Here is a 26,276-nt window from a genome sequence, read left to right as displayed (position 1 = left end):
GTATGACTTTACGCACAACTACCGCAAATGCAAGCCTTTATTAATTTAATAAATTTTTCACGACAAACTGCAAAAAAATATATATCGAGAGCTGCAAAAAATCTGCATAAAAGTAAGAAACAACAAGTACAAAAAAGAAAATCTAATCCAACAAAGCGAAACAAGAGAAAATGTATTAATAAAAAAATGAGGCAATTAATGACATAAAGTGAGACAAAATGCGATAAATAAGGAGAGAAGAAAAATTAGAAAAAAATCAGAAAAACATAAGAGAAAAATGCGAATAAAACGAATTCATGAGTCTCCATTAATTAGGGCACTTCGTTGATGGTGGAGAGGGCGCGCGCCGGCTCACAGGGCTCCACATGCCAAATATGCTGGCAGTATTCACGGATGGTGCGGTCACTACTGAACTGGCCACTGGCGGCGATATTCAGCAGCGCCATCCGATTCCACCGCTCCCGGTCGGCGTAGGCGGCGCTGACTTCCGCCTGCGCCCGCATATAGTCCCCGAAATCCGCACACACCATGTACCTGTACAGAATTTTTTTAAAAATTTTATCGGAATTATTCTTCATGAATCATTGTGCCTCTATGCATTACAGCTAATTTCTAAATATATGTGTATATTTAATAATTTCTAAATATATCTGTATATACCTGTACAGAATTTTGAAAAAATATTTTCTGCATTATTCTTCATGGATTTCTGTGCTTTATCTGTATATACGTTTACACTTTACAGTCAATTTGTGAAATTTTCATTTATTGTACACAGTTAGTTTTTATTTACTCGTTAATTTAAGAAACATCAGTTAAATCTGAAAAAAATGACATCGTTGTTATATGACGGCGCATGTACCTGTCCCATCGCAGCAGATGATCGACGAATCCCTTGAATAAATTCGGGTTGTTCGGCGAGAAAACCCCGTCCTTAATCATATCCAGACATTCTCGAAGTTCCTCATTCTTCATGTAATAATCCATAGGATTATACCTACAGCGCAACAAGTATAAAGTAACTGTGTCTGTACATACCCTATAATAATTTCGAAAATCTATTGCAAATAAATTAAATAAAATTCAGAAATTAAATTAAATGTAAAAGTAGCAGTTACTTAATAAATTCAGAAATGTACTCATAAAAAATAGAAATAATTGCATAATTTCTCAAAAAAGCATACAAAAGTTGTCGAACAAATGCGGAATAAATTCATCGGTTATTTACTGTAATTAATAAATTACATCCATTAACTGTCGCAACGACACTAAGTAAATTAACAAAACTATAATATTACGTATACAATTCAAATTAATAAAAAAAATAAAAACAAGAAGAAAATTAAATAAAATCGACGGGAATCATCTTATTGACCGCTTCTCACCCGGCGGTGGCCAGTTGCTCCACCTCCTGCACATCCATCCCAAACAGGAAGAAATTCTCCTTCCCAACCGCCTCCCGCATCTCCACATTAGCCCCGTCCAGCGTCCCGATAGTCAACGCCCCGTTCATCATAAACTTCATATTCCCGGTGCCGGAGGCCTCCGTCCCGGCCAACGAGATCTGCTGACTGAGATCCGCGGCCGGGATGACCTTTTCCGCCAGGGTCACCCGGTAGTTCTCCAGATAAATCAGCTTCAGCCGGTCGCCCACGGTCGGATCGTGGTTGACGACGCCGGCGACGGCGTTGATCAGCTGGATGGTCTGTTTAGCCACGGCGTAGCCCGGCGCCGCCTTCCCGCCGATCATGACGACGCGGGGGACCATCTCCGCCGCCGGGTGGCGTTTGATGCGGCGGTATAACGCGATGACGTGCAGGCAGTTTAATAACTGGCGTTTATACTCGTGGATGCGCTTCACCTAGCAAAATTATTATTTCTATCCTTATTTTTCTGTTATTTTTATTGTATTTATATTGTTTTTATTCTTATTATTTTCACTTTATCTATTGGAGTATTATTTTTTTATTTTTCAAATTATTTTTAATCAAAAGCCAAACAATCAGCCCTGTCAAAAATCGAGATTTAAAAAAATACCCTTAGAGCTGCTTTTCATTTTATTCTACCGTGCTGTGTACAGCGCACATTTACCATAAAAATTCTTTTAAAAAATTAACCTGTCTACCAATTATTTCATCAAAAAATTTATCAAAAATTTTATCAAATTTCCGATGACAATTAACCGATGAAACCCGACCGACGATTTTAACCGATGAAAATTCTAACCGAAGCTGGTCATATATATGTATCTGACTGTATCTATAGTTTTCGGCGCATTTTTTATATGGAGCTGCAAGCTGCTTGATTGTAAACGGCACGCAGCGCCGGATGACGACGATAGCTGACGTCGGCAGATAGGCACCAACTCGGCACTCTGTGCCTGGCCGAAAAAATGTTAACCACGGCGACGCTAGTTGGCCGAGTGTACTTACAGCAGTTCCATACAAACCCCTCACCTCTTCTCTACTTCACAAAGCTCCAAAAAACACCTTGGGTCGGGGCTCCATCCCCGCTCAACGGACCAGTACGCAGACCGGCCAACTTTTTCTGGCCGGATTTTCTGCGGATCGCGTCCGATTGTTTTAATATGAGTTTACTAGGTATGTAGTGGAATTCTAACCAGTTTCATTTCAATTATTAATCAACAATTTATTTTTCTCATTTTAAAAAAAAACTGCTCAAAAATAAAAAAAAACAATTATTCAGATAATTACTTAACTTTTAAATTACTGCATTAATTATTAATCAAATATTTTTCTCATTTCACATGCGGCAAATTAGTAGAAATTTTAAAGAATAATCACTCATTTATTAATTCAAAGATAAATTGGTTCGGCGATGTGTCAATAAAATTTGGATACGTTCCGGAAACTGTTCTTACTTGCACATCGAACATGGCCTCGGGATTGACGTCCAGGTGGTGGTGTTCCTTAATATAACGCGCAAACTCCCGTTTATTCTGCAGTTTGACGTTGGCCAACTCCGTTAAGACGTCCTTGTCACCGGCTAAAGCCGCTAGTTTGCGCAGGGCCTCCAGATGGCGGATCCAGTCGTCCAGCGGACCGATTTTCTCACAGATAAAACCCGTGAGAAGCGGATTACAGTTGACCAGCCAGCGGCGCGGCGTGATGCCGTTGGTCTTATTCTGGAATTTCTCCGGCCACAACGCGTAAAAATCTTTAAAAATCACCTAGCAAATAAAAAAATTAAATAAAAAATTAATCAAAATATTCTATTAAGTTATATTAAAATGTTAATTACGTTACCTTCAAAATACAAAATTAAATTAAATTAATTAAAAAAATCAATCAAATTCATTCAAATAAAAATATTATTTTTATCTATTATTATACAGAAAAATGGGCTATGTATTATATTATTTATCAATCAAATAATTAAATCAGCAGCGTTACTGCCCATTATCTGAATGCGAATTTTCTCGCCAGTTTTCTCAATTACAGTAATTCAGACCAGAAAGATGTCCAATTAATTCCAAGTTATTTTTTGTTATTTGAATAAATCTGGTAGAAATATGATAAATATTATTTTCGAATTATTTTACATTTAATGTACCAAAAATTGTATGTTTTACTCGTTTGAGGATGTCGCTGTGGATCTGCGCGACGCCGTTGACGGTGTGCGAGCCGACAATGGCCAGATGCGCCATGTTGACGCGTTTCCGCGGGTTAAACACATCCGCCTCCTCGATGATGGACATGCTGCGCAGTTGACTGCCGTCCGGCCATTTTTTATTCACTTTCTCGTACAGGAACCACCAGTTAATTTCGTAGATAATTTCCAGATGCCGTGGTAATAATTTCTCCAGCATTTCCACCTAAAGAAAACAAATTTGTAAATTTTTTTGCGGATGAGATTCTCGAAAAGAATTTGTTGCATGTAATACGAAATTAGCTAAACAAATAGCACTATCAAATTAATCAAATAACTTAACTTAATCGCAGTTTCCAAGGGAAAAAAACCGTTTTTAATTACTGAGCAAAAATATCTCTATGAAAATCAAAACATAAATAACACTGAGAATTTTTTATATAATTAGATTTTTCAATTTATTGTTTTTTCAAATTATATGTTTAATTTTGTATAAATATTTTTATTTTATATCTAATTAATATTTAATAATGATTACCACCATTAATTTGAAAATAACGGCACAAAATTTACAAAAATTGCTAGAATTCTTTTGCACTGTACAGGTTGGGTTCGATTCCCAGATGAGCAACTTTTATCTCATAAAATCAAACCAAAAAAAGTATAAATTTTCAAAATACCAAAAATAAATTCCAATAGCCTTTAAAGTCTCCCAAGTGGAGTGTGGCTACTATTGGTTCGATAATGATAATAATAATTATTATTTCGCGTACCGGCCAGCGTTCCAGCGCTTCCGGCAACACGGTGTGGTTGGTATAGGCAAAAGTGCGCGTAGAGATGCGCCACGCCTCCTCCCACGCTAGCCCCTCCCCATCCACCAGCAGCCGCATCAGTTCCGGGATGGCTAAACAGGGATGGGTGTCGTTCAGTTGGATGGCCACTTTCTCCGGGAATTCGGCGAAGGACGTCCGGGTCGGCTCGTGACAGCCATAGATGGCGTACTTGTAGCGCCGGACAATGTCCGCCAGGGACGCCGCCACCAGGAAATACTCCTGCTGCAGACGCAGCTCTTTGCCGGTGAAGAAGTTGTCGTTCGGATATAGAACACGGGAAATACTGTAACAACCCATCCACCACATATATCCACCAAATGTATTAAATACCCCGAGTAAAATAAAATGTAAGTGGCGAATTATTAAACCCTCGTAAATATACGTACATGGAAATGGGCGATTATAACTATAGTAGGCTGAATTTGAAATAAATACAAAATGAATGAAAGATATATGTAATCTATAGAATATAAAATAAGTATATAGGCTCCGAATATAAAATAAATACAAATGTTCCAGTAAAATAAATGTATTCACCAAATGTAAAGTAAATGTCAAATTTAAATGCTACTGATTATTTTTAAAATTGTTCGGCATGGCGAAAATATTGTTAAGTTTCTAAAAAAGAAAAATAACAAGATAATCTGTCGCACGAAAACGATGTACCAAAGAGCCTCAATTAAAACCAACGAAGCTAAAAACTTGTTTTTCTAGTTAATCCTGGCAGATAACTGATGCAGTCGTGCAGTATGGAGACTACCGGGTTTTATGAACTTTTATCTTTCGAATACCGTACAAGTACACCACAGTCACACAGTGTTCATTTCGTACTTGTATGGATTTACAGTCCTGAATTCTTGTTACTAATGCTTATTCACGAATTTGGCTGAATTTGTTTAATCCCAATTAAAAAATTCTACAAACAAATAAAATAAAAATACGAAAATGATTAAATCCCTTGATTAATATTAAAGCAACTGCCGTTCTACTTCTATCACAATTATTACAGTAAGTATCCGGAAGTTCTCAAGCTAAATTGACACAAGAAATGCAATAACTGCAAGGCTGTGTTGTGCTATGCTTGTAAAGTGATCGCAGAATGATGGCTTACATTGGAACTGGCTATTCTTCGTGTGTCAGTCACAGTTAGATCAAAACTGCTGTAATCCAACATATATTTTTCTAGTTTTTGCATCTTTTATTTTTTATCTCTTCCGTACAAAACAATGGTTCTTAGAATTATAATTATTCCTGTAATTACAATTGCTACCTTGTTTATTATAATTATTATAATTATAAATATTTATTATATGCTTACCGTAGCACAAACGAAGCGCTATGGAAAATACAAATGGTAATAACCAAACGCTTCATTCGACACGTTAGTTGACTGTATATGTATGTTAGTGTGAACTTCTACAAACCGGTGTTACCTTGCTGAATCAGTTCACGCACTTTTCGGCCGTATTCCGGTCCAGCACCGCGCTCATGTACTTGCCGGCGTTGAAATCCTCCAACTGGAAGGTGTTGGGCGAGCGTGCCGACCACAGACGGAGGATGTTGCAGGTCTCGTTGCGGAAGCCCGGCGTGGCCATGTCAAAGGGCACGGCGTACACCGTCTGCAGATATTGGCATTTTTACCAAATAAGATTTATTATTTCAAAATTTATCATTGGATTTTCTAGTTTTTCTCCTTTCTCGATACCCAGCACGGCTAATAAACAAGGCTAATAAACGGTAGTATATGCAGTAGCATATCGTAGTGGACTGGCTCAGACTGCCGCTTGGATCAACTGATCCATATGCAAATATTCCACTAATTAACGAAAGACTTAGTGCTAATATGCAAAATGGCTATTTTTTCGTAGTTCTTTTCCTGCAGTCGTTCAACATGCATTCTTTTATTCATAACATTATCTATTTATTACGCGTTGCACTCAAACTTTTATTATTCACCATTTTTTTCACTGATTTTCATTGCTTATGTTTTATTTCCTTCTTCTCTTATTTCTTTAATTCATTTTTCTATTTTTATTATTGCATTTTTATTGCCGGTGTTCGAATCAGCGCGCGGTTATTTACGTTTCGGAAAGGAGCGTAAATAACGTAAATAACGAGCGTATTTACGTTTCGAAAAGGAGCGTAAAATAATTCGACAAGAAAGTTTTGAAACTTCAAAAAAGGAGAATAAAATCGAGAATAGTAACATGCATATGTGATAACATACAAAACCATCTGTACAGCAGTACAATCTTGAAGATGTGCCAAGAGAAGTCAATAAAACAAAAAATGAAAAAAATAAACCCAGCAATAAAACAGAAAATCAACAAAATAGTTTTACTGCCTTTTTTGATACATTACAGAATACACTACACAGGAGACAACTACTATGTATAGACTAACGTAAGGAAATTCCAAACACGGATTAAACGCAGGAAAATGTCATAAACGGTAAGTAATAAAATGGCGAATTATTGAAATTAATTTCTTACATGCGTGTTGATCCACCGCGCCCGGCCGCCGGCCTCCCTGACAACCTGCCCGTGAAAATGCACGGTGACCTTTCTCTCCACCCGCATCTTCTCCCAGGGATCCCCAAACTCCAGCCAATCATCGCGCTCCTCCCGCTGCTCCCCGTTGACAATCGCCTGCTTGAAGATCCCGAATTCATAGCGAATTCCGTACCCCACCGCCGGGATGGACAGCGTCGCCAGGGAATCTACGACCCGAACCGGCAACCATGACCTTTAGGTTGATTAACACCGGAAGAAGGGGTCTCTCGGTACCTGCCTAAGAAACAGGCGGCCAGTCGTCCCAGTCCACCATTCCCTAACCCAGCGTCCACTTCCAGCTCTTCCAGTTCCTCCAGTTTGAGTCCCAGATCGGCCATGGCCTCCACGCAGGGATCGGTGATGCCCAGGTTGCCCATGGTGTTGCGCAGGGTCCGCCCGATCAGGTACTCCATCGACAGGTAGTACACACGCTACAAAGGTCATCTTAAAATTGTTAAAATAACGTTTTGTTGTTGAGTGCGGTAAAATTATTAAAAAACGAAAATATTAATAAAAATTATTGCAATTATGATTAATTATATTAAAATAATCATTCGGACTTATCTGTAGGTTCAAGATGGAATTCACCATCTAAATACCCGATACATATTTATGTACCGTATTTCGGTACGCACACAAAGTAATAATGGATAAAAGAAACAGATTTATATTGATAATTCATCAGCTAATTAATTCAATCATCTAATACTCTGTTATGAAAAACTGTAGACAGAAATTAATTGCTGGGCAGTGTATAAATTTTCAGGGGGCCGCGACATGATTATGCCATAACGAACGGATCGTAGTGTTATGGCTTTTGGCCGATGTAAAGTCGCTGTCTGGTTTTACGTTCACATGATAATATCGTACAACTTTTCGTACATGATGTACATTATGTAATGCGCCAGTCTTTTTCTCCCGCTTTGGCGATTAGTTTTTGTACAAAATCATTATTAAAATGCTCCTGTCCAATGCTGTTATATAAATATACTCTTTAACTGCACGTGTAATTTGTCTTACTATTTTTAGCCAAATTTTAAAAAAATTTCTGTTGTAATTAAATTTATAATATTTGTACGAAATAACAGCTTGAGACTAGCGAAGGCACATTACATACTAACGACACGTAACGTAGTGTAATGGCTTAAATAGCGTTTTCTGCCATCTCTATTCTCGCGCTTAGCATACGGCAAACGCCAGTACAGGTTGTGCAAGTCCATTTGCCGAAATATTCTCTTTTTTTGCAAAGTTTTTCGCTTTTCCTATGTTACAATTAATTTTTCGATACGGCCGTCCAGTGCTTTCATAAACTCTTTCCTCGTAAGTGCAGTTTATTTTAGTTGATATTACAACCATCAGATATATGTGCAAATAAATTAGTCAGCTCGTTAAATATACTGTTATTAATTTGACGCCGCTTTTCTATTTGTGCACATTGATTTATTTACCTGTATTACCAAAATTGTTTTTAAATTTTAGCTGATACTACGAGTATAAGTACGTATCAAGTATCACGTACTGGCTTAGACAGATTCCTTCATGTTACATGACGATTAAATGTAAAAATTTTTTGCAAACTGAGTGATTTATTTGTATTATTTCTTCATGTCAAAATTTATTTTTAATTTGAGCTATTTTCTGAGCAGATTTTCCCCTGTTCTACGGTACTCGTACGTAAGGTCCAGTGAGGATAAAGCGCGTACTTTGGGATCCTGATTGTAGTAGTGCTGCTGCGTGCGGATCCATTTCTTCATGAGATGGTCCTGCGTGGTGCGGGCCAGCACCTGCAGGTAGTCGTGCTGGTCGGCGGTGAAGCGGTCCTTCCCCACGGTGAAGTGCAGGTGCTCGTTGAAGCGCTGCTTCACCGCCGCCACCGTCGTCGACGTGTTCACATCGCGGACGCTGAGGAAACGCCCCCGGTCCAGCGAGGGCTGCAGCATTCTTCCCCGTTAAAAATACAGAGTATTCAGAATTTCCTTGACTTCCTCCGCTCAGAAAAAAAATATCTTCGTACCGAAAAATTATTTTTAAAAATCAAAACTTAAAAAATATTAACTATTTATTTTATTTACTAATTTTTTAGTCAATTTAATGGCAGTTATTATACCAAATTCAACGGTTTTCTTCTACGAACGTTTGTTGCTAGGGAATTTCGCAACACACCGTGTATTTATTTTCATTATGGGACTGTTCAAAAACAAGATAAGTAAACTCGTATATTGACTGTACAGAAAAAATTAAGCACTGTACTTCCTTATTGAGTACCACAACTTAAAAAAACAAGCGATGAAAAAATAGTAGTTATCGGTGCATTTCATTCGTTTACTTAATGCCAACATATCAAGAAATTCCAGAAAAATTCCAATAAAAATTCCGGAAATTATAAAAAAGTAGAAAGATTCATTTCTCCATGGCAGCCACCATGGAGAGGACGGGATTCTTATCCCAGCCGGCCTCCACTTCTTCCTCCGTGTACTGCGCGCCCATCACATACCGCCGCTCCGCTTCCGGATAGTTCACCCCGTCAATCATCTGCCCGGAAACATCTTTCCTTGTTATCACTTTTCAGATTTATTTATTGAATTTTGTTTCTAATAAATATTACTAGTTTTTATTTATTTATGAGCCTTGTGTTTTTTAGATAATACACATCACACAATTACCGGATTTAAAATGAATTTGATTAATTCGTGGCAATAACGGCAGTGAATACTGAAATTATGATGTAAGAAGTATGAAAAAGTGAACATACCACAATCAGACAAAGTCCATGTCACTGAATAGCAAATACCTTGTAGTGTAGTGGCTACGCGCCATATTAGCGCGTAGCAACCCGCATGACTGTGTTGACCTGTAGAGGACGCATTTTATGTGGTACTACGAGTATTTCCATTATTATCATTATTACTCAGTATCTATCCGGCCAGAGTGGCACAATAAACATCTGTGCCAAGACGTGACAATTGGCGTGAAGTGTAGTATTCTCTGAACTCTGAAGCGGGAAAGGAGAAGAGGAAAGCGAGCGCTATATAATAAGAGATCGAAAATGACGACCACAACCGATCAATTGACCAAGTTCAATCCGGAAACCATGGACTGGAAGGCGTGGAAGTTTTTGTATGATAATTATACTGTGCTGACCGACCTTCATACGGACAAGCACCGTGCCTTGCTAATAAACAGTCTGGACACGAAGGCCCTGCAGCTTTTAGTTTCGATGTGCAAACCCAAGATGCCGTCCGACTTCACACTGGGTGAACTGGTCACGAAGCTGGAAACGGCCTACGCCCCGTACACAAACCAAATAACCGAGTGGGCGCTGTTCTTCAGTCTTCGGCAGGACGAAAAAGAAAGCCTGGTGGACTTCGCGACACGTTTACGTGACAAAACGATCCTATGCGACTTTCCGGCAACAGTGCTGGAGAAGAATTTAAGTGCTGTGCTCGTGGCAGGCGTCAAAAGCGACGCAACAAGACGCTACCTAATGCTGCAAGAGCTGAAGACGTTCGACGCCGCCCTCCAAATTGCTATCAAATATGAAACAAGCGTGAAAGAGGCGAGAAAAACTAATGTGGAAGAGAATGTGGTGAACAACATTAAGAAGCGAGAAATAAGAGTGAAGAAAGAGGAGAAGAGCAGTAGAGAAAAGAGACAGGAAGAGAATGATGACGAAAGTGGAAGTGAAGAAGAGATGCCGTCCCGGCGGAAATGTAAAAGATGTGGATCCTGGCGGCATACGCCAGAAGAATGCTGGTATAAAAACACCAGATGCAATGGTTGCGGCATGAAAGGCCATATAGAGAGGGCATGCCAGCAGAAGGACAACAAGAAGAAGGAAAAGGTCAATACCGTCTACAATGTCGAGGAAGATTATTTCGACATTTTGCCATAATGTTCTGCTTTTTCACTTCATTTTAAGGGTGAAGATGTAGTGTAGTGGCTACGCGCCATATTAGCGCGTAGCAACCCGCATGACTGTGTTGACCTGTAGAGGACGCATTTTATGTGGTACTACGAGTATTTCCATTATTATCATTATTACTCAGTATCTATCCGGCCAGAGTGGCACAATAAACATCTGTGCCAAGACGTGACATACCTAATTAAAAATTACGTTTCGATTAAGAAATGGCGAAAAGTAACGAGTATACCCGAAAAACGTTTAACTGATCGACAGAATCGTAGTGCTATGGCTCGAACGTTTTCAAACGCTCAAGGTCAGTTATCACTTCCCTATGGCATACTTCTCTATGGCATCAGACATCTTAAATTAAATTTGAAGTTAATTGTAAGTTTTTTTAAATTACTTCCCAATGCTGCTTTTACTTCCTCTTTACGCTTCCTGCACTTTAGCGCTTAATTTTACGATGATGTCATCCTCCCGCCCGATCCGCCGCATAATTCGTCAATTTTTTTTAAAATAAGCAAAAGCCAGAACTGACGTAATTAAGTAAAAATTTAGTTAATTAACAGAAAATCTCCAGTTATTTGCATTAATTTACATTAATTCGTTTCTAAATATGTTATGATTTTTTACAACTTTTTTTCCTATAAGACAAACCCGTGAATTAAATAACCAAATTAATCTACAACTAATTTAATCCCTAACAAACATTATTTCCAATTTAATCTCTAACAAATATTAATACGAGTACAGTTTAATCCCTAAAAAATGCTGATTATAATTTAGGTAACCCTCAAAAAATATGAAGTAATGTCGCATCCCCTGTCTTACCATGATCGCACAGATCACCGCCTCCGGCAGCCAGACATCATAGCAATCCCGCATAAACTGCACATTATCACTACACTCTTTCCGTCTAATCTACTTTATTTTTTTACAAACATGAAAACGCCAGAACTGACATATTTAAGCAAAAATCAGGTTGATTCCCAGCAGAATCACAGTTATCTTCAATTTATATTGTTTTACATTAATTCGTTCATAAAACAACGCTACATTTTTTTATTATTTTTTCTATAAGAAAAACACGGGAATTAACCAAATTAATCGTAAATTAATCCCTAAAAATATTATTTACAATTTAATCTCTACAAAATATTAATTACAGTTTAATCCCTAAAAAAACTATAATTAATTTCCTAAAAAAATCAGTTTATGTCGCATCCATCACTGTCTCACCATGATCGCATAGATGACCGCCTCCGGCAGCCAGACATCATAGCAATCGCGCATAAACTGCACATTATCATCGTCCTCCTTCCTCCGGATCCTTCTCATCAGTCTATACAACTCAAACACCTGCCCATCCTCCACGATGGGTCCGGAGGGACAGCGGATCTCCTGATGCACCAACTGCCACATCTCCCGCATCACCCAGGCCCGCGTCCGCTTCGTGTGCCGGCGATCGGTGCGCGGGGCATCGCGCAGCGTCGTCAGATAGCGCTGGCACCCGGGGCTGCGGATGGCGTCTAATAGACGCGCGGCATACACGTTGCGCTGCTGCACCACGGCGGCATTCTCCTCCGAGTAGTCGATTTTGGTGGGGTCGCGTTGGAGGGCAATCTGGATGAAGTCGAAGCCGTACCATTCCGTCGGCTCGGTGACCGGGGGGTCCGTGGGGTCGGCGTAGGGGCGCGGCCGAGGGGGACGGGGCTGGGCGGTGTCGCGCCAGAAAGACACGTCCTCCAGGGTGGACAGGAAGGGTTTGAAGGGGTCCAGGTTGGGTAAGGGGTTGGGCGGGATAATCTGCATTTATTAACAATAAAGAACATCAAATTTATTTGTCGATAATAAATTTTTGTTAATTAAATAGTCAATCAAATAAATATTCAATTATCTGATTTATTATTGCTCACTCGTGATTATTTAATTTATTATTCCATCATGATGTACATTAATTACTTGCTATTTATTATTATTAATACTTCTTCTAATTAATTGACTGATTAATAGGCTAAATATTTTCCTAACTGATTTAATATTTATTATCCAAATCGCAGTCAGTCGACTGCCAGAGATTACCGTCGCTCAGCTGCATTAAACGCTAATTTAGTACGAAGCAAGCGACAACCTGGAAATATTCCAGTTGTACAATTCAGCGGTTAACGTAGTACAAAGGCTAACTAGAAAGTCCAGGGATACGTACGAAAACACAGTTATCGACTTACTCACGGTCAGCTTTCGCAAGAGAAAGAACACGAAGTGACCAATTTTCACAACTATAAAAATTTTTTTAAAACGAAAAAGCGTTTAAAATGGATTTTCCGATATTTTTGTGTTTGATCGGATGTTCCGTAAAGGTATTTGTTACGAAAATATTACGGCATCGGATGAAAAGAAGGCCAGATTCTCCTTATCGATGAAACTCCAGGAAATAAAGAAACAAACTCCAAAGGAGTTTTCTTGTAGATAAAATTCGGGAATTACAAGGAACTAAAACATCATCTTTCGGAAAGAATTTTTAAAAAAATCAATAAAAAATCATCCTCATTGTTGTTATCAATAAAATTCAAGGAATTACAGCATTTCTCTCGACATACATGCATGGAGCACATCTTGCACCACACGATCTCCGCCAGATAGTACAGCGCCCCGAGCAGCTCAAAATTCAGCGTTCCGTCGCGCACCAACTTATCGCGGTTCATCTCGTACACCACGGCCTGCAACACAGGAAGAAAACAAACTTTCACTGCCGTATTTTGCGGGTGTATCTAAAATTTAATTTACTATCTGTACAGTAAATTTATTTTTTAAATTATCTGTTTTTTATATTTACCTTTTAATTTGTAAATTTACTGATACATGGATGTTGTTAGTGTAGTCCATTAATTCATTATTTTGTCAAAATTAATGATCGTCGTCATCGCCCGTACCATCCGCTCGGAGACCTCGAACATGGTGTTGTCCATGTAGGAATCCTCCGCGGTCATCCAGGAGCGTTTGGAGCGCTGTATCTCCCCCTCGGAGCGGGCCAGATGCATGGGCGTCAGCTGGTGAACGGCCCCCAGGACGTACTTGAGTCCGCTCTTCACGTACTGCAGATAGTGATCGTACACCGGCTCCACGAACATCACCACCACGTGGCTGCTGGCGTTGAGGGTCCGCTGCCGTTTCTTACGCTTGATGCTCTTTATCACCGCTGGCCACCTATTCAATTTGAAAATGTAAGTATACAATCAATACGGGGTTTCAAAGGCTTTTTTAAAAATCTTTTTAATTTTATTTTTTTAAAAATCATCATACTGATTTGCCTCGAGCCTGTTTATTTTGTTTCATCATCTGGCAAACGCATATGTATATTATTTAACTTACGATCCCGTACGTGCCCGTAAATTGTGATATACTATCATGCCTCACTTTATTAAAAAATTACTGTATCCGCTCGCACATCTTGAACCACAGAGTTTGTGTACGGGAAAAACACGCATTCAATATACACACTCTAACCGGGCAAAATGCACGACTACGAAATATTGCTCATTTGGTTTCAAGATGAACAGTTCTTCTTGTGAATTTGTCCAATAAACCAAGAATTTTCATTTAAATGGCAGTTCACTCTGGAAAAAGGTTCCGCAGCTGAAAGCTCGAATTGTTCTGTGGTTCATCGCCATCAAGAATGTTGACGCTGAACGTACCCATCCCCTTCCAGGGGTACCCCAAAAACCACAACAAATCAGTCTGTAACTCGTGCTTACGGCAAAGCTGTATGTTAATGGCTGCTATCGAGCATAAACAAGTTTAAAATTGTTAGAGCTCCAATTTTTTTTTATATTCAAGAAGTTCTCCAGACCAGATGTTGCAAAGACATCAGAAATTTATCAAATCGCGAATCGCGCGTTTGGCCCGGTTAGAGTGTGTATATTGAATGCGCGTTTTTCCCGTACACACACTCTGTGGTTCAAGATGTGCGAGCGGATACAGTATTAAAAAATCATCAGAACCATTATTTATGAAAGTCGTCCATTATTTTGTCGTTTAAAGAACACATATCAAATTATCTATTTAATTTATCGGTCCTGCGATAGAATACTGTACTTTTCACTCTATTAAAACCAATTAAAATAATAACTGATCTTTAATAGAGCCAGATTTTTAATCAGCGTGAGCCATACCATTCTATTACGGGCTTTTTAAAAAAAATCAATATTCGTATGCGCAATTTTTATTAATTCGCCATCTATTGCTGAGTATGGGACAGAAAGCGTACCAATCGAAGCGTTTGTGCTTGGCCCAGACCAGCTGGCCCACCTTCACCCAGCTGAAGCGATGCGGATCGAGATCCCGCTGGGCGGCCTCATCGAGAAACCCCGGCTGGAAGGAGGCATGGTGCTGCCAGTGCTCCAGCATCAGATCCAGCGTCTGCCCCGCCTCCACGTACGCCTCGCTCTCCAGGAACCCCAGCGTGCCCGCCCGTTCACTGGCGCTGCGGGGAAGTTTGACGGCGTTGAGGAGGACGGTCATGATGGCGTCGACGGGCTCCTGGCTGGCGTCATCCAGGCCCGCGCCGTCCCCGGAATCGTCGCTAGACTCGGTGTCGGATTCCCGCTCCACGTCGTCCGTCTGCGTCAGACGCGAGGTGGATGGGGTTAATTGGGAACGGAACATCCCCGCAGTTCCTCCGTAAGTTAGAATTCCAAGGACCAAGGGGCAACTACACGACAGTCAGTCAGTCACAATTCGACAACGCGGACAACTGCAAGAGTTCAGAACTTCAAATGCATCAAAAATCTGAATTTGCAGTTGCTACTGCAACAGTAGCAACACTCAACAGCGTAACAAATCAAAATGCGTAGGTGTTCTCAAAACCTGGCAGAGTAAATACAGCCCGGAAGTCGAAACTGTCAAAATCACTGCAATCTACAATCAGACTACCGACCAGGGTAAAATTCTTGGATCTTGAACTTGAAAGTTTCGATCAGAAACAGAAAACAGAAACTGCACTAAAAAACCTACGAGTGACTGAGTGACATGTCTGAAAAGTGAAAACGGATCGAGAGAACCGGAAGTAACAGAGTACGGTGACGAGCGATAACTGCCCCTCGCGGGCGGTTGCAACGCACGCTACCTTTGTTTGGCAGTGACTACGCAAGGGCGGCGTTGCCAAGTTAAATTAAGTCAACTTCGTCTCGTGACGCTCGCCTCCTATTTCCTCGTCTGAATTTCTAAAATCTCCAGTTGTCACTTGTGGATTTGGAATGTTTTGGCTCTTCCACTGTTTCGACTTTCCCTGGTTTATTATTCCGTCATCCTGTCCACCTGTCGTTTTTTTCATACATTGCTGATAATCTACGCTCAGAATGGTGAAGCTAACCGCCGATGTAATCCAGAGAGCGCCGCAGTGCTTCAATCCCTGCCAGGAACGCATGCTAGACTTGCGAGGAGCCAAAGTTACCGTTATCGAGAACCTGGGCGCCACTCTGGTTTGTTTACTTTATTACTTGATTTTTTTAAAAAGCGCTCGGTGAATATATTATTTATAATAAATGTTCAATTTGGCATTTCTTTTATAGGATCAGTTTGACTGTATCGACTTCTCCGACAATGATATCCGCAAAATCGACGGGTTCCCGCTGCTTTATCGTCTCAAGACGCTCCTCTGCAACAACAACCGCATATGGTAACACAGGCGATTTGGTGATGTTTTATCTGCATTGCAATTTGTTTTTCTGGGATGACAGCCATTCGAGCTTCTCCCATTTGCTCATGCGAAAGCTGAGCAGCGCGCTTACGGCTTGTAGCGACCGCACTGCGGCGCAAAACAGTAGATTCTGTACTGGCGTAGGGCTGTTTCGTAATGTTGTACAGGGATTTGGATGACATCGTTGAATTATTTTTGAAAAATTATGAATTAAATCAGTTTAAAACTTTACATGGTTTAAAAATCAGTTTAAATGGTTTGAAATATTGTAAATGGGCAATAATTACTTAAATCTTAGTAACTGTATAACTGAAGAATTTTTATAATCTAAAAAATAATTAATGAAATTATATCACTTTTATGAAGTCCAAAATGAATCCAGAAGTCATTTTTAGCCGTTAATTTTCTTATTTAGTAATGAATATTTTAATTTTTATTCTTTTCTGTTGCCTTGTTTGGATGATTCCTATGATAAATGTACAGTATGTTTCATTCCCAGTTTACAATTTTAAAGTTTTTATTAGGTAATTAAATACTAAACTAATTATTTAAGAACAGTAAAAGCGAAGAAAGACGATATGTGCGAATTATGGCGAATTTATTATTGAATTATTTAATCTCTTGTGGATTGTGCTTCTAGTCGCATTGGTGAAAATTTGCAAGAATCTTTGCCGTCGCTAGAGTCGCTCATACTGACTAATAACATGATGCAGGAGTTGGGCGATCTAGATGCGCTGGCGCCGCTGAAGAAGCTGCAGTATTTGAGGTGAATGATGCGCCGATGCAGAGAGGCACTTTGAGCAATTGGGATTAATTTGTCGCACGATTTGCTTGTGACTGCAGTCTCACACGCAATCCCGTCTCCAATCATCCGCAGTACCGACTGTACGTTATTCACCGGATACCCTCGCTGCGCGTCCTGGATTTCCGCAAGATCAAACAACAGGCAAGGTTTCCAGATTTTTTAGTTATTTTTTATTGAATTAATATCTTATCAAAAAAGTTTCAGCTTACCAGAACCTTGGTTTTACTTTTCAGTTTTTTAAGTTAACTTTTTCTTTCTTCGTTAATGGCAGACTAGTAAATCTGGTGGTTCAGTTGGGAAAAATAAACCATAAACAATCGTTACAAATAAATCGTAAAAATTGAGAAAAATGTCGGCAGCTGGAAAACTAGATTGTACGTTTTTTTTGCAGGAGCGCGACGAAGCCGCCGCGATGTTTAAGGGAAAAAAAGGCCGCCAGCTGGAGAAGGAACTGGGCCAGAAGACCAAAACCGTCGTGGCTGGTGTGGCCACCGCTGAACCCAGCGTCCTGGCGGCGGCGACAGCCGGACGATCCGCGGCGGAAGTGGAAGCTATCAAGGTTAGCCTGGCTGTATTTGAAAATCGTTATGGCTTCACTATTTTTATACAGTAATTTTGGTGTTTTAATAAGAAGTGTTCTTCGCTTCGCTTTCGGCGTTCGCTTGTTTTTCTTTCTTTTAAATTAATAGTAATAATAATAATGAAAATTTGATGATAATTTGGTAATAATTGATGATAATTTTGAATTGATGATGTCATGGTTGGTAGAACGCCATAGCCAACGCCCGCTCTCTGGAGGAAGTGGAACGTTTACACGAGATGCTGGCCGCCGGCGAAATCCCCGGCAGTCAGCCGGCCACCAACGGCGAGGCCGTCGCTGCGGGTAATTCGCAGATAATTGCCTGTTATTTAAGAACAAACTGGTTGTTATTATTACCTGTATTTTGATTAAATATGCTTATTCTCAGTTTAAAAAAATGGTTGTTATTTGGTTAAGTTTGACATTTACAGGTAATTGCCTATTATTTAAATACAAACTGGTTATTATTGTTACCTGTATTTTGATTAAATATGCGTATTCTCAGTTAAAAAAGTTGTTTGTTATTTGGTTAAAATTGGCATTTACAGATAATTGCCTATTATTTAAGTAATAACGGGTTATTATTAATTATTTTTGCCTGTTATTTGATGAAAATATGCTTATTAATCGGTTAAAAAATCGGTTGTTATTTGGTTGAAATTGGCGATTATTTGCCCCGTTAGATGAATCAACTGGGAATTTCTTGTTTAGGTGGGAATATTGTCGAGGAAGAAGACGACATGGAGATCGAATGAATTCCGTTCCGTATTGGCTGAGATTTCCCTGTGGGTTCCGTCGACATTTCCACTGGCATCGGATATTTTATTTATTTGTTGACATCTTTTATCCGCTTACTGATTGGTCGGATTTTGCGTTTCCTAATTTCTTAATAACGATTTTACCGAATTTTATATCGCATTAAACACTGATTTATCGTTTGAAGCATTGAACTGTACAAAATTAATCGACGCAGACTGTCGAGTTACTAATATTTTGGGACGTTTCTGGTAGTGATGTGCTACTAAATAAAACTAAATAAGTGCTGGTTAATTAGTAAAAGCTTCCCTGAAATTAAATGTGTAGTAAACAGTAAAGTTTTACAGCCAAGATTAGTAAAAGTAAGTAAATATTCAGCTACAATAGTAAATAGTAAGTAAATAGTAAGATTTGGCTTTCGCTAAAAAAAGTTATTTACTAATTCATTTACTAATCGAATTTTTTCGAATATCCAGAAGACTCATTGCTGTATTAGGGCAGGTTCATCATTAATGGTGATGCATACTAAAGTTGGTGCCCTAACAGACGGTGGTATTGCTGTTCACGTAAACGCAATGTACCGCCAACCCGAAACTGCGGTTACGTAAAGTACTTATAATTATAGGATTTGAAACACTGCAATGCAGCAGCAGCCTGGCAAGCCGATTGTGCAGCGCAGTTGTACTGTTAGATTTTGCCTTTACACCATAGATTCGCATAAAGTACAGTACATTTTGATTACTTCATGAAACGCACAAGCGTCCCAAGAATGATAATAACTTTAAATTAAAAATTAGATAAAATTTATTTAGTATAATTAGTAAGTAATTGGTTGGGAAAAATGGGAATAGTAAGTAATAGTAAGTATTTCAAAAATTTTGGGGTTAATAGTAAGTAATAGTAAGTAAAAGTTTTGGTAGATTAGTAAATAGTAAGTAAGGTAGCATGAAGCTGTAGTAGCACATCACTAGTTTCTGGGACGCTGCTTTTATCATCGCGAAATTTGTATAAAGTATCAATAAAAATTCTGACTAATGCGAACGTAAATCTGGGAAGAATTAAGAAAAACGCGCTACAAAAATACCGATTTAATTCAGCGCTTGAGTTCCCGTTAATTTACTGCTAAAACTGCAGTAAAACATTTAATCGACGCGACTTCTGTAATTTTTTTACTTTATTGCCGATATTTGGCACCACTTAATTTGTGCATATTTTAAAAAAATACATTATCAACTAATGCGACCGCAAATCTGGCACGAATTATAAAAATACGACTTTAATTCAAGCTCATGAAAAAACATACAGATTCAGCATCAAGCCGTAATCAACATTTAAAACCCGGCAAAATTATGAGAAACAGTCAACTGGCACAAATACAAGAGAAAATACCCGCTGGACACGTTGAGAGAATAAAAACGCGAGAAACTGAAAAAACAGCCTCCGAAAAATAAAGAACCAATAGCCATCCTATCCCTTAAAATCCCCAAGCCGAATTCTAATATCACAGTCAACCACAAACCGATCCTGCATTCTGCGCACCATCTTACAGCGCCTCCTCTGCATCCGGCCATTCAGGACCATTATCTCCGTTCTCCGACAGAGGCTCCCCTTCCTGCTGCGCCTCCTGCACCAGCTGCTCCAGATGATCCACGCGGGCCTCCATATCCTGGCACTCCCGTTCCAGGGTGTCGCGTTCACGCTGCAGCTTGGCTTTGAGCTGTTCCAGCTCGCGGAGGCGTTCACTGAGCTCCAGGAGACGGGCTTCCAGGAGGCGTTTGCGCTCTTCCAGCTCACGGCGACGGTCTTCCTGTTCGTACATGTCCAGGATGAAGTCCACGGTGGCCGGGCTGGATTGGGAGAGGATGCCGGCGTAGGGACGGTCGGCGGCGGTGGCGGTGCGGAGGGAGGGTGGGGGAGTGTTCTCGGGCATGCTGGGGGAATAATTCGGGAAGACTGTCCAGGAAGAATGCACAATTCGCGAAATAAATTAAAATAATCCACTGGCAGGACAAGTACAAAGTCCAATGGCGATTTTATTAACTTTTTAAAAAATTTAAACTCAAGTAATCCACAAACATTCGGTGAAATGCAAAACGAATTCAAAAAAATAAAGAAGGAAATTTGAAATGAATGGGTTTGGAAAAAGTGACGTTCATTCTGATCAGCTGCATGATTTGCATCTGCGCAGATCAGTGAAGAAAAGGCGCAAGCGATAATTTCACGGTAGCAACACACGCAGGATCAGGCAATCCAGCCAAGTTTTGCAAAACGTCGAACATTGAAATTTTATTGTTTTAACAATTCTAAATAAAATATATTCCACAAGGCACAAGCATTCGGTGATTTGCAAAATAAATACTGAATTCATGAAAATAACCCAAGAAATTCGAAAATGAATGGGTTTGGGAAAACGATGCGCATTCTAATCGCTCAGTAATCCGCTGCCGCCTGACAGATCGGTAGAATAGGCGCAAGCCGTCATTTCATGGTAGACAACACAACACACAGTAGTAGAAGTTGTCGAACACAGCGCAGCCAGCCGTGCCTTTGTACGTGACGTCAGCTTTGTTTAGACCGGTTGCGCAATGCTAACGCTGCGCTCAAGGAAAACAGCCATAATTCCGTGTTACCAAACAGGCAAACACCGTTAAAACAGGTTTTAATACGGTTTTATTCGGCAGAGAGCTTTTTAACGAGTCCGACACAAAATTCGGTAAAAGTGTATCGCCTAGACTGTAGCCTGCGGATTTTTAATATTACACAGGTACGCTACTGTACGATTCTCCTTGAGGTGTTTATGATTTCTCACGCAACACACTGCGATCGTAATTTGTGCCGCGTAATCCCGCATCAGCTGACGCGCTACTTTTGGTTCCCTTTTTTTCAGACAGCGCTGGCTAATTTGTTCTCATTTTTCCTGCAGCGAGTGTGTGGTGAATCTGTTGAATATTTTCTCGGGAATTTGTCGGAATAATGTCGCTGCGGAGGCAGAGCAGCGGTGAGGTGGGAGCGGAGGCGCACAGCGTGCATCCCGTCCATCCGCCGGAGACCAGCATCGCCACGGCAGACAAGTATCTGGCGGCCGATATGGCCGAGGCGCGCCACCACGCCGCCGATCAGGACCTCCTCAATCAGGGCATCCCCATCGCTGATAAGGATCTGGCTGGATATTTTCCACCCGCGACAGGTGAGGGATGGATGGCGATGATGCGATCCGAGAAAAATCAAAGTCTAGCTCACGTGATCGGTGATTTCTTGTGGAAATAAGAAATTCAATTTAACATTTTAAAATTTTATTATTTTTATAGTTCACCTCGCTTATTTATAATTGAAATTGCTTTTCAAAACATTCTCACAGTTTTTTTAGAATTTGTACTGTAATTTTCCAGCTTCATTTTTTAATATTTTCGAATTAATTTCTTGACGTGACGAGTAGACTTAGAGTAGTCTGCTTGATGAATGAAAATTTCATTATTTCAGAATTTAATTGAGAAAAATGGAACTGAATCAATTTTAATTATGGAACAGCTGCTTGTAATTTACTGGAATATAATTATCCGGTCGTTGTGCAGATTTTCAATTTTGGATTACATTTTTCCAGTGTTTTATTTTAAATTTAAAAATCATTTTGCGCCAGCTGGGGTACCGGAAGTCGAGTAAAACGCGATGCGTAGCACGGCGAAGACGAACCGAAAAGTAAAATTAATTAGTAACTAATGCGTACTTAATTTTTAAATTGAAAACTAATCCGAAAATAAATAACGTTTGTTTTTTGATTAATTTCAAGCTGAATTATTTTTTACAGATCGAAAATTAATCCGGTAATAAAGCTAAGAAAAATTATTTTTAACAAAACCCGGCAACTGACAATTTGCTGGAAATACTTAAATATTTTTAAAAATTTTTCCTCGAATGTAAAATCAATGCGTATTGACACGGTATTGTGGTTGGCAATCAAAGTCTCTTGTTTGACATTCTGACATGTTTTTGACTGATTATGTAGGCCAGGCCGGACCCGACGGGCTGCGTGACGATTTCCCCGTCACCCACGGTCAGGGCGGCGCCGTGCGTGAGGCGCCCAAGAGCGCCCAGGAGCGCGCCGAGGACGAGCTGCTGAAGGATGTGCGCATGCCGGAAAAGCATTAGTTTCCCCTTCCCGCGTCTCATCAGCACTTTTTTGTTTGACATTCCGTTGCCGTGCATCGATGTTTGTGTTACAGTGTTAGGATGGTGTACAGTTTAATGTGCCTTTTATTTGTGATCTGTCGTGCGGCTTCCAGCGAAAATTTTCAAAGCGATGTTATTTATTGGTGTTATACTGTTATGCAATAATTCTAATTCATTCGTCATAATTATGATCATTTTAGACCTTTTAATTGCGAATGTACAGTGACCAAGAATTAAATAAATTTTACTTAGACACATCTTGATATTGTGTTTCTTATTGATAAATGGAAATTTATAAAATGAAAAAATATTCGTGATTTATTTTATAAATGAAAAAATATTATAATAAATAAGTTTATTGTAATAAATTTTACTTCATAAATAAAAAGTAATTGTAGTTTTAATTTTGCAAGCCACGAAAAAATTAAATACTATAATAAACTATAATTAAGAAATAAAATTAAAATCAGTTATGGTGAGCGAAAAAAGACTAAAATTCTCCAAGAAATTTTTACACAGACTTAATCCAACAAAATATGTTTCAGAAAATCAGAAACGCCAGCTAAATAATTTTTTTCGACTATCAAAACAAACTCGCTGATCCGTCAAAGATATCAGCTGAACAGAAGGGAGTTAAAAACACTCTGTAAAAATGCAGTAATTTTTAAAATTAAACTGACCGCAAATTCGGGTCAATAATCGGTAATTAAGCCGGCGCCAGGTCAAAATGCATAGTTCACAAATGGCTCATCTATCATAATGGTATTTTCCGATGTAACGTAACCGGAGCACTATGTTCATTGATTAGTCATATTTTGCAACATGTCAGCGATTGCGTATCGGTAGCGTTTACAAATTCCCCATTGATTATCGATAAGCGGTATGCAATTGAGAAAAAGGCAAAAGCCAACACGCAGCCGTAATCAAACACCACAACACGAAAATCCCCTGCTAAAGCGCTGCTTTCACGTTGTTTGGGTTTTTGCCTCGTGCGGTCGATGCTGCCGCTAGCTGGTGGGCGGGCACGAGGCGCTGGCTAATCCGCCAATCGGAGCGCTGTACGTGCGGACGAGGCGTGCTACACCGTTTAACCAATGCTCATTCGCGTACTGTAGGATTTCAGCCAATGACAACCACGCAGAGGTGGAGTTAGCTTGCCAGCTTCCGTTCCGTCGAAAGTACGGGTGAATGGGATCTTTCCCAGCCCGACCCACAGTCAGAGATCTTTATAAGCCGCGTGTACGAGCCAGACAAGAGCCACGTTAACAGTCGAAATCGATTACCACAGCAACCTTACAAATCTTAGTTTCTGACTTTTTCTGAAGCAGTTTTTCTGACGAATTATTATCCTCGATAAAACAATGGCCGATCGTAAGTGGGAACAAGCCAAGAACGAAGCCGGCGCCGCCGCCGAGCACGCCAAACAGGCCGGCCAGATCAAGCTGGACGAGACGAAACAGGCGGCCCACGAGAAGAAGGAAGAGCTGAAGCACGACGCCCAGCATGCCGCCCACAATGTACAGCGCAAGGCCCACGAGGCCGCCGAGAACGTGAAGGATACGGCCCGTGACGTCCAGCAGCAGGCCGGCCAGAAGTGGGAGGAGACCAAGGATGCGGCGGATAAGAAGAGCAAGGACGCCGCACAGGCCGCCATCGACAAGACGCGCCAGGCCACCGACGCCAGCAACACCAAGGTCAACCAGCAGCTGGATAAGGCCGAGGACGCCGTGCAGGACAACCGCAGCTTCCTGGAGCAGGCCAAGGAGGGCGCGGCGCACGCGGCCACCGTCGTGGGGGAGAATGTGCAGTCGGCGGCTGCTGTCGTCGGTACGTTCAATTTATTCTTATTAATTTACAATAATTTGTGATCATTTTCCTAGAGCGATGAACAGTTAAGATTTTTCTAAGAATTTTTTTTTCATCAATTTCTGAACTTTTCAGCAATATTTATTTCTTCATAATTCCTTAATAATTTCGAAATAGGTTTTTATGATTTCGTTCTGATCAACTAATTACTAATGCCTTGATAATTTTTTAATTTGTTTCGTAATTTATTGTTTCTTAAAAATTCTGAAACATTCCTGAATAATCTCTCAGTAATTTCCCAATATTTCTGCAATAATGTTTAATCATTTATCAGTTTATTTTTGAATTCCTTCATGATTATTCATGAATAATTGCCGGATCTTTGTTGTTGAATTTCCTTGGCCTGGTTTCAAGCACTTGACATAATTATGAAGTTTTATTTGCATTTTATTTTTGTAGATTCGCATCCATTCATGATTCATTTTCTGTTTCATGTTTTACCATTCGTATCCATATACGTATAATTTCGTTTTATTTTATTCATTTTTAAAAATTCCGTTAAGCCGGTGTAAACGGGATAATTGTTAATGCGCGCCTTGTTTTTAACGAGCGATCGATTTCCGCCTTTCATTACAAGCTGCCACGTAGTACAGGCACCCCACCAGCTTGCGCAGTATTTAATTTCCATGGTTTTCTCTGTACAGGCGGATACGCTGCCGCAGCGGCTGAGGGCGCCGCGCATCTCGCCACGGCCGCCTACGAGAAGGTGGCGCACGCGCTGGATCCCAATGCGCCCGCGACGGCCGGCGACGTGGGGAATGTGCCGTACAAGAAGGAAGAGAAGACCGTCATCGAGCACAATGTCAGCAAGTAGACGCGCACCCTGCATTTCCCTGTATTTATTCCTCTGAATTAATCATCTCGTCTCTCTCGCGCGGTCGCTGTACAATCAAACACGGTTCCAACTGATTAAGAGTATTGTCTGTGCATTCCTGTTTATTTTCGAATTTCGGTTTCCTTTTTTTTGTATGAATTTTCGTTGGTATAATATTCTGTCAAGGATATGTTTTTTGAGATGGCTGCTTTTTTGACAGCTACACAGCGGATAATTCACAGTGTTTCTTGTCTCGGTTGGGAAATGGTCGTGTTGGCCCTGTGGAGAGCATGCACTATTTGCACCATATCGGGCTTTCAGTAAAACAAATTCGATAAACGGAAGGCGGTACAGAGTCCATTATTTCTAGCTTTAACATTTTCTTTCATCGCGCTGAAATTATTTTAATTGAATTACACAAATCAAATACTAATGAGTAATGGTCAACAGTAATTATCACGAATTGCACCAATATATTCGTCACTGGACGGATCCACAGCGGAAAAAGCTGTTCGTACCAAATAATATTCTAGTAGGATTTAATTATTACGATTAATTTATGCTTTTTTATTTATTAGGATTCATTTTATTTTTAAACGAAGCTTTTGTGGGTTTGTTTTTCACTTTATTAACGGCGATGGATACGACCCGTTAGTTTTATTATGCAACCGTATTATTAATCTGCAAAAAAA

At 40.0% G+C, this 26,276-nt stretch overlaps 5 protein-coding genes across 8 annotated transcripts; 3 read left to right on the top strand and 2 right to left on the bottom strand.

Moving 5' to 3' along the window:
* Window positions 1–94: 94 nt before the first annotated feature.
* Window positions 95–15,924, bottom strand: LOC129597871 (glycogen phosphorylase, muscle form-like). Its single transcript, XM_055495568.1, has 14 exons — window positions 15,835–15,924; window positions 15,166–15,651; window positions 13,832–14,105; window positions 13,499–13,618; window positions 12,138–12,704; window positions 7,233–7,425; window positions 6,935–7,161; window positions 5,898–6,061; window positions 4,383–4,725; window positions 3,593–3,835; window positions 2,882–3,190; window positions 1,386–1,861; window positions 863–997; window positions 95–534 (listed from the first exon to the last, which is right to left on the bottom strand). The coding sequence occupies exons 2-14, from the start codon at window positions 15,561–15,563 to the stop codon at window positions 312–314; spliced, it is 3,672 nt and encodes a 1,223-aa protein (XP_055351543.1). The 5' UTR covers window positions 15,564–15,651; window positions 15,835–15,924; the 3' UTR covers window positions 95–311.
* Window positions 15,925–16,128: 204 nt separating this feature from the next.
* On the top strand, window positions 16,129–18,923 carry LOC129597853 (U2 small nuclear ribonucleoprotein A'-like). Its single transcript, XM_055495543.1, has 7 exons — window positions 16,129–16,378; window positions 16,469–16,575; window positions 17,237–17,362; window positions 17,440–17,542; window positions 17,793–17,960; window positions 18,170–18,284; window positions 18,693–18,923. The coding sequence occupies exons 1-7, from the start codon at window positions 16,256–16,258 to the stop codon at window positions 18,734–18,736; spliced, it is 786 nt and encodes a 261-aa protein (XP_055351518.1). The 5' UTR covers window positions 16,129–16,255; the 3' UTR covers window positions 18,737–18,923.
* Window positions 18,924–19,997: 1,074 nt separating this feature from the next.
* On the bottom strand, window positions 19,998–21,150 carry LOC129597861 (myosin-9-like). Its single transcript, XM_055495557.1, has one exon. The coding sequence runs from the start codon at window positions 20,665–20,667 to the stop codon at window positions 20,281–20,283; it is 387 nt and encodes a 128-aa protein (XP_055351532.1). The 5' UTR covers window positions 20,668–21,150; the 3' UTR covers window positions 19,998–20,280.
* A 208-nt stretch (window positions 21,151–21,358) lies between these two features.
* LOC129597857 (uncharacterized) lies at window positions 21,359–23,155 on the top strand. 4 transcript variants are annotated; one of them, XM_055495549.1, is made up of 3 exons: window positions 21,359–21,501; window positions 21,661–21,924; window positions 22,741–23,155. In XM_055495549.1, the coding sequence occupies exons 2-3, from the start codon at window positions 21,711–21,713 to the stop codon at window positions 22,881–22,883; spliced, it is 357 nt and encodes a 118-aa protein (XP_055351524.1). In that variant the 5' UTR covers window positions 21,359–21,501; window positions 21,661–21,710; the 3' UTR covers window positions 22,884–23,155. The 4 variants fall into 4 exon arrangements, with proteins under 4 accessions (XP_055351524.1, XP_055351523.1, XP_055351526.1 ...); XM_055495548.1 differs by having other exon boundaries at window positions 21,625–21,924; XM_055495551.1 differs by having other exon boundaries at window positions 21,372–21,501; window positions 21,629–21,924.
* A 994-nt stretch (window positions 23,156–24,149) lies between these two features.
* On the top strand, window positions 24,150–25,935 carry LOC129597850 (uncharacterized). The gene is made up of 2 exons (XM_055495540.1): window positions 24,150–24,731; window positions 25,415–25,935. The coding sequence occupies exons 1-2, from the start codon at window positions 24,266–24,268 to the stop codon at window positions 25,582–25,584; spliced, it is 636 nt and encodes a 211-aa protein (XP_055351515.1). The 5' UTR covers window positions 24,150–24,265; the 3' UTR covers window positions 25,585–25,935.
* The last annotated feature ends 341 nt before the right edge of the window (window positions 25,936–26,276 follow it).

The sequence above is a fragment of the Paramacrobiotus metropolitanus genome, unplaced genomic scaffold, assembly GCF_019649055.1.
Source record: "Paramacrobiotus metropolitanus isolate TYO unplaced genomic scaffold, Prichtersi_v1.0 Parri_scaffold0000110, whole genome shotgun sequence".
Taxonomy (NCBI): Eukaryota; Metazoa; Tardigrada; class Eutardigrada; order Parachela; family Macrobiotidae; genus Paramacrobiotus; species Paramacrobiotus metropolitanus.
Note: the sequence above shows the minus strand (reverse complement) of the source record. Positions and strands in the feature narration are given on the sequence as shown.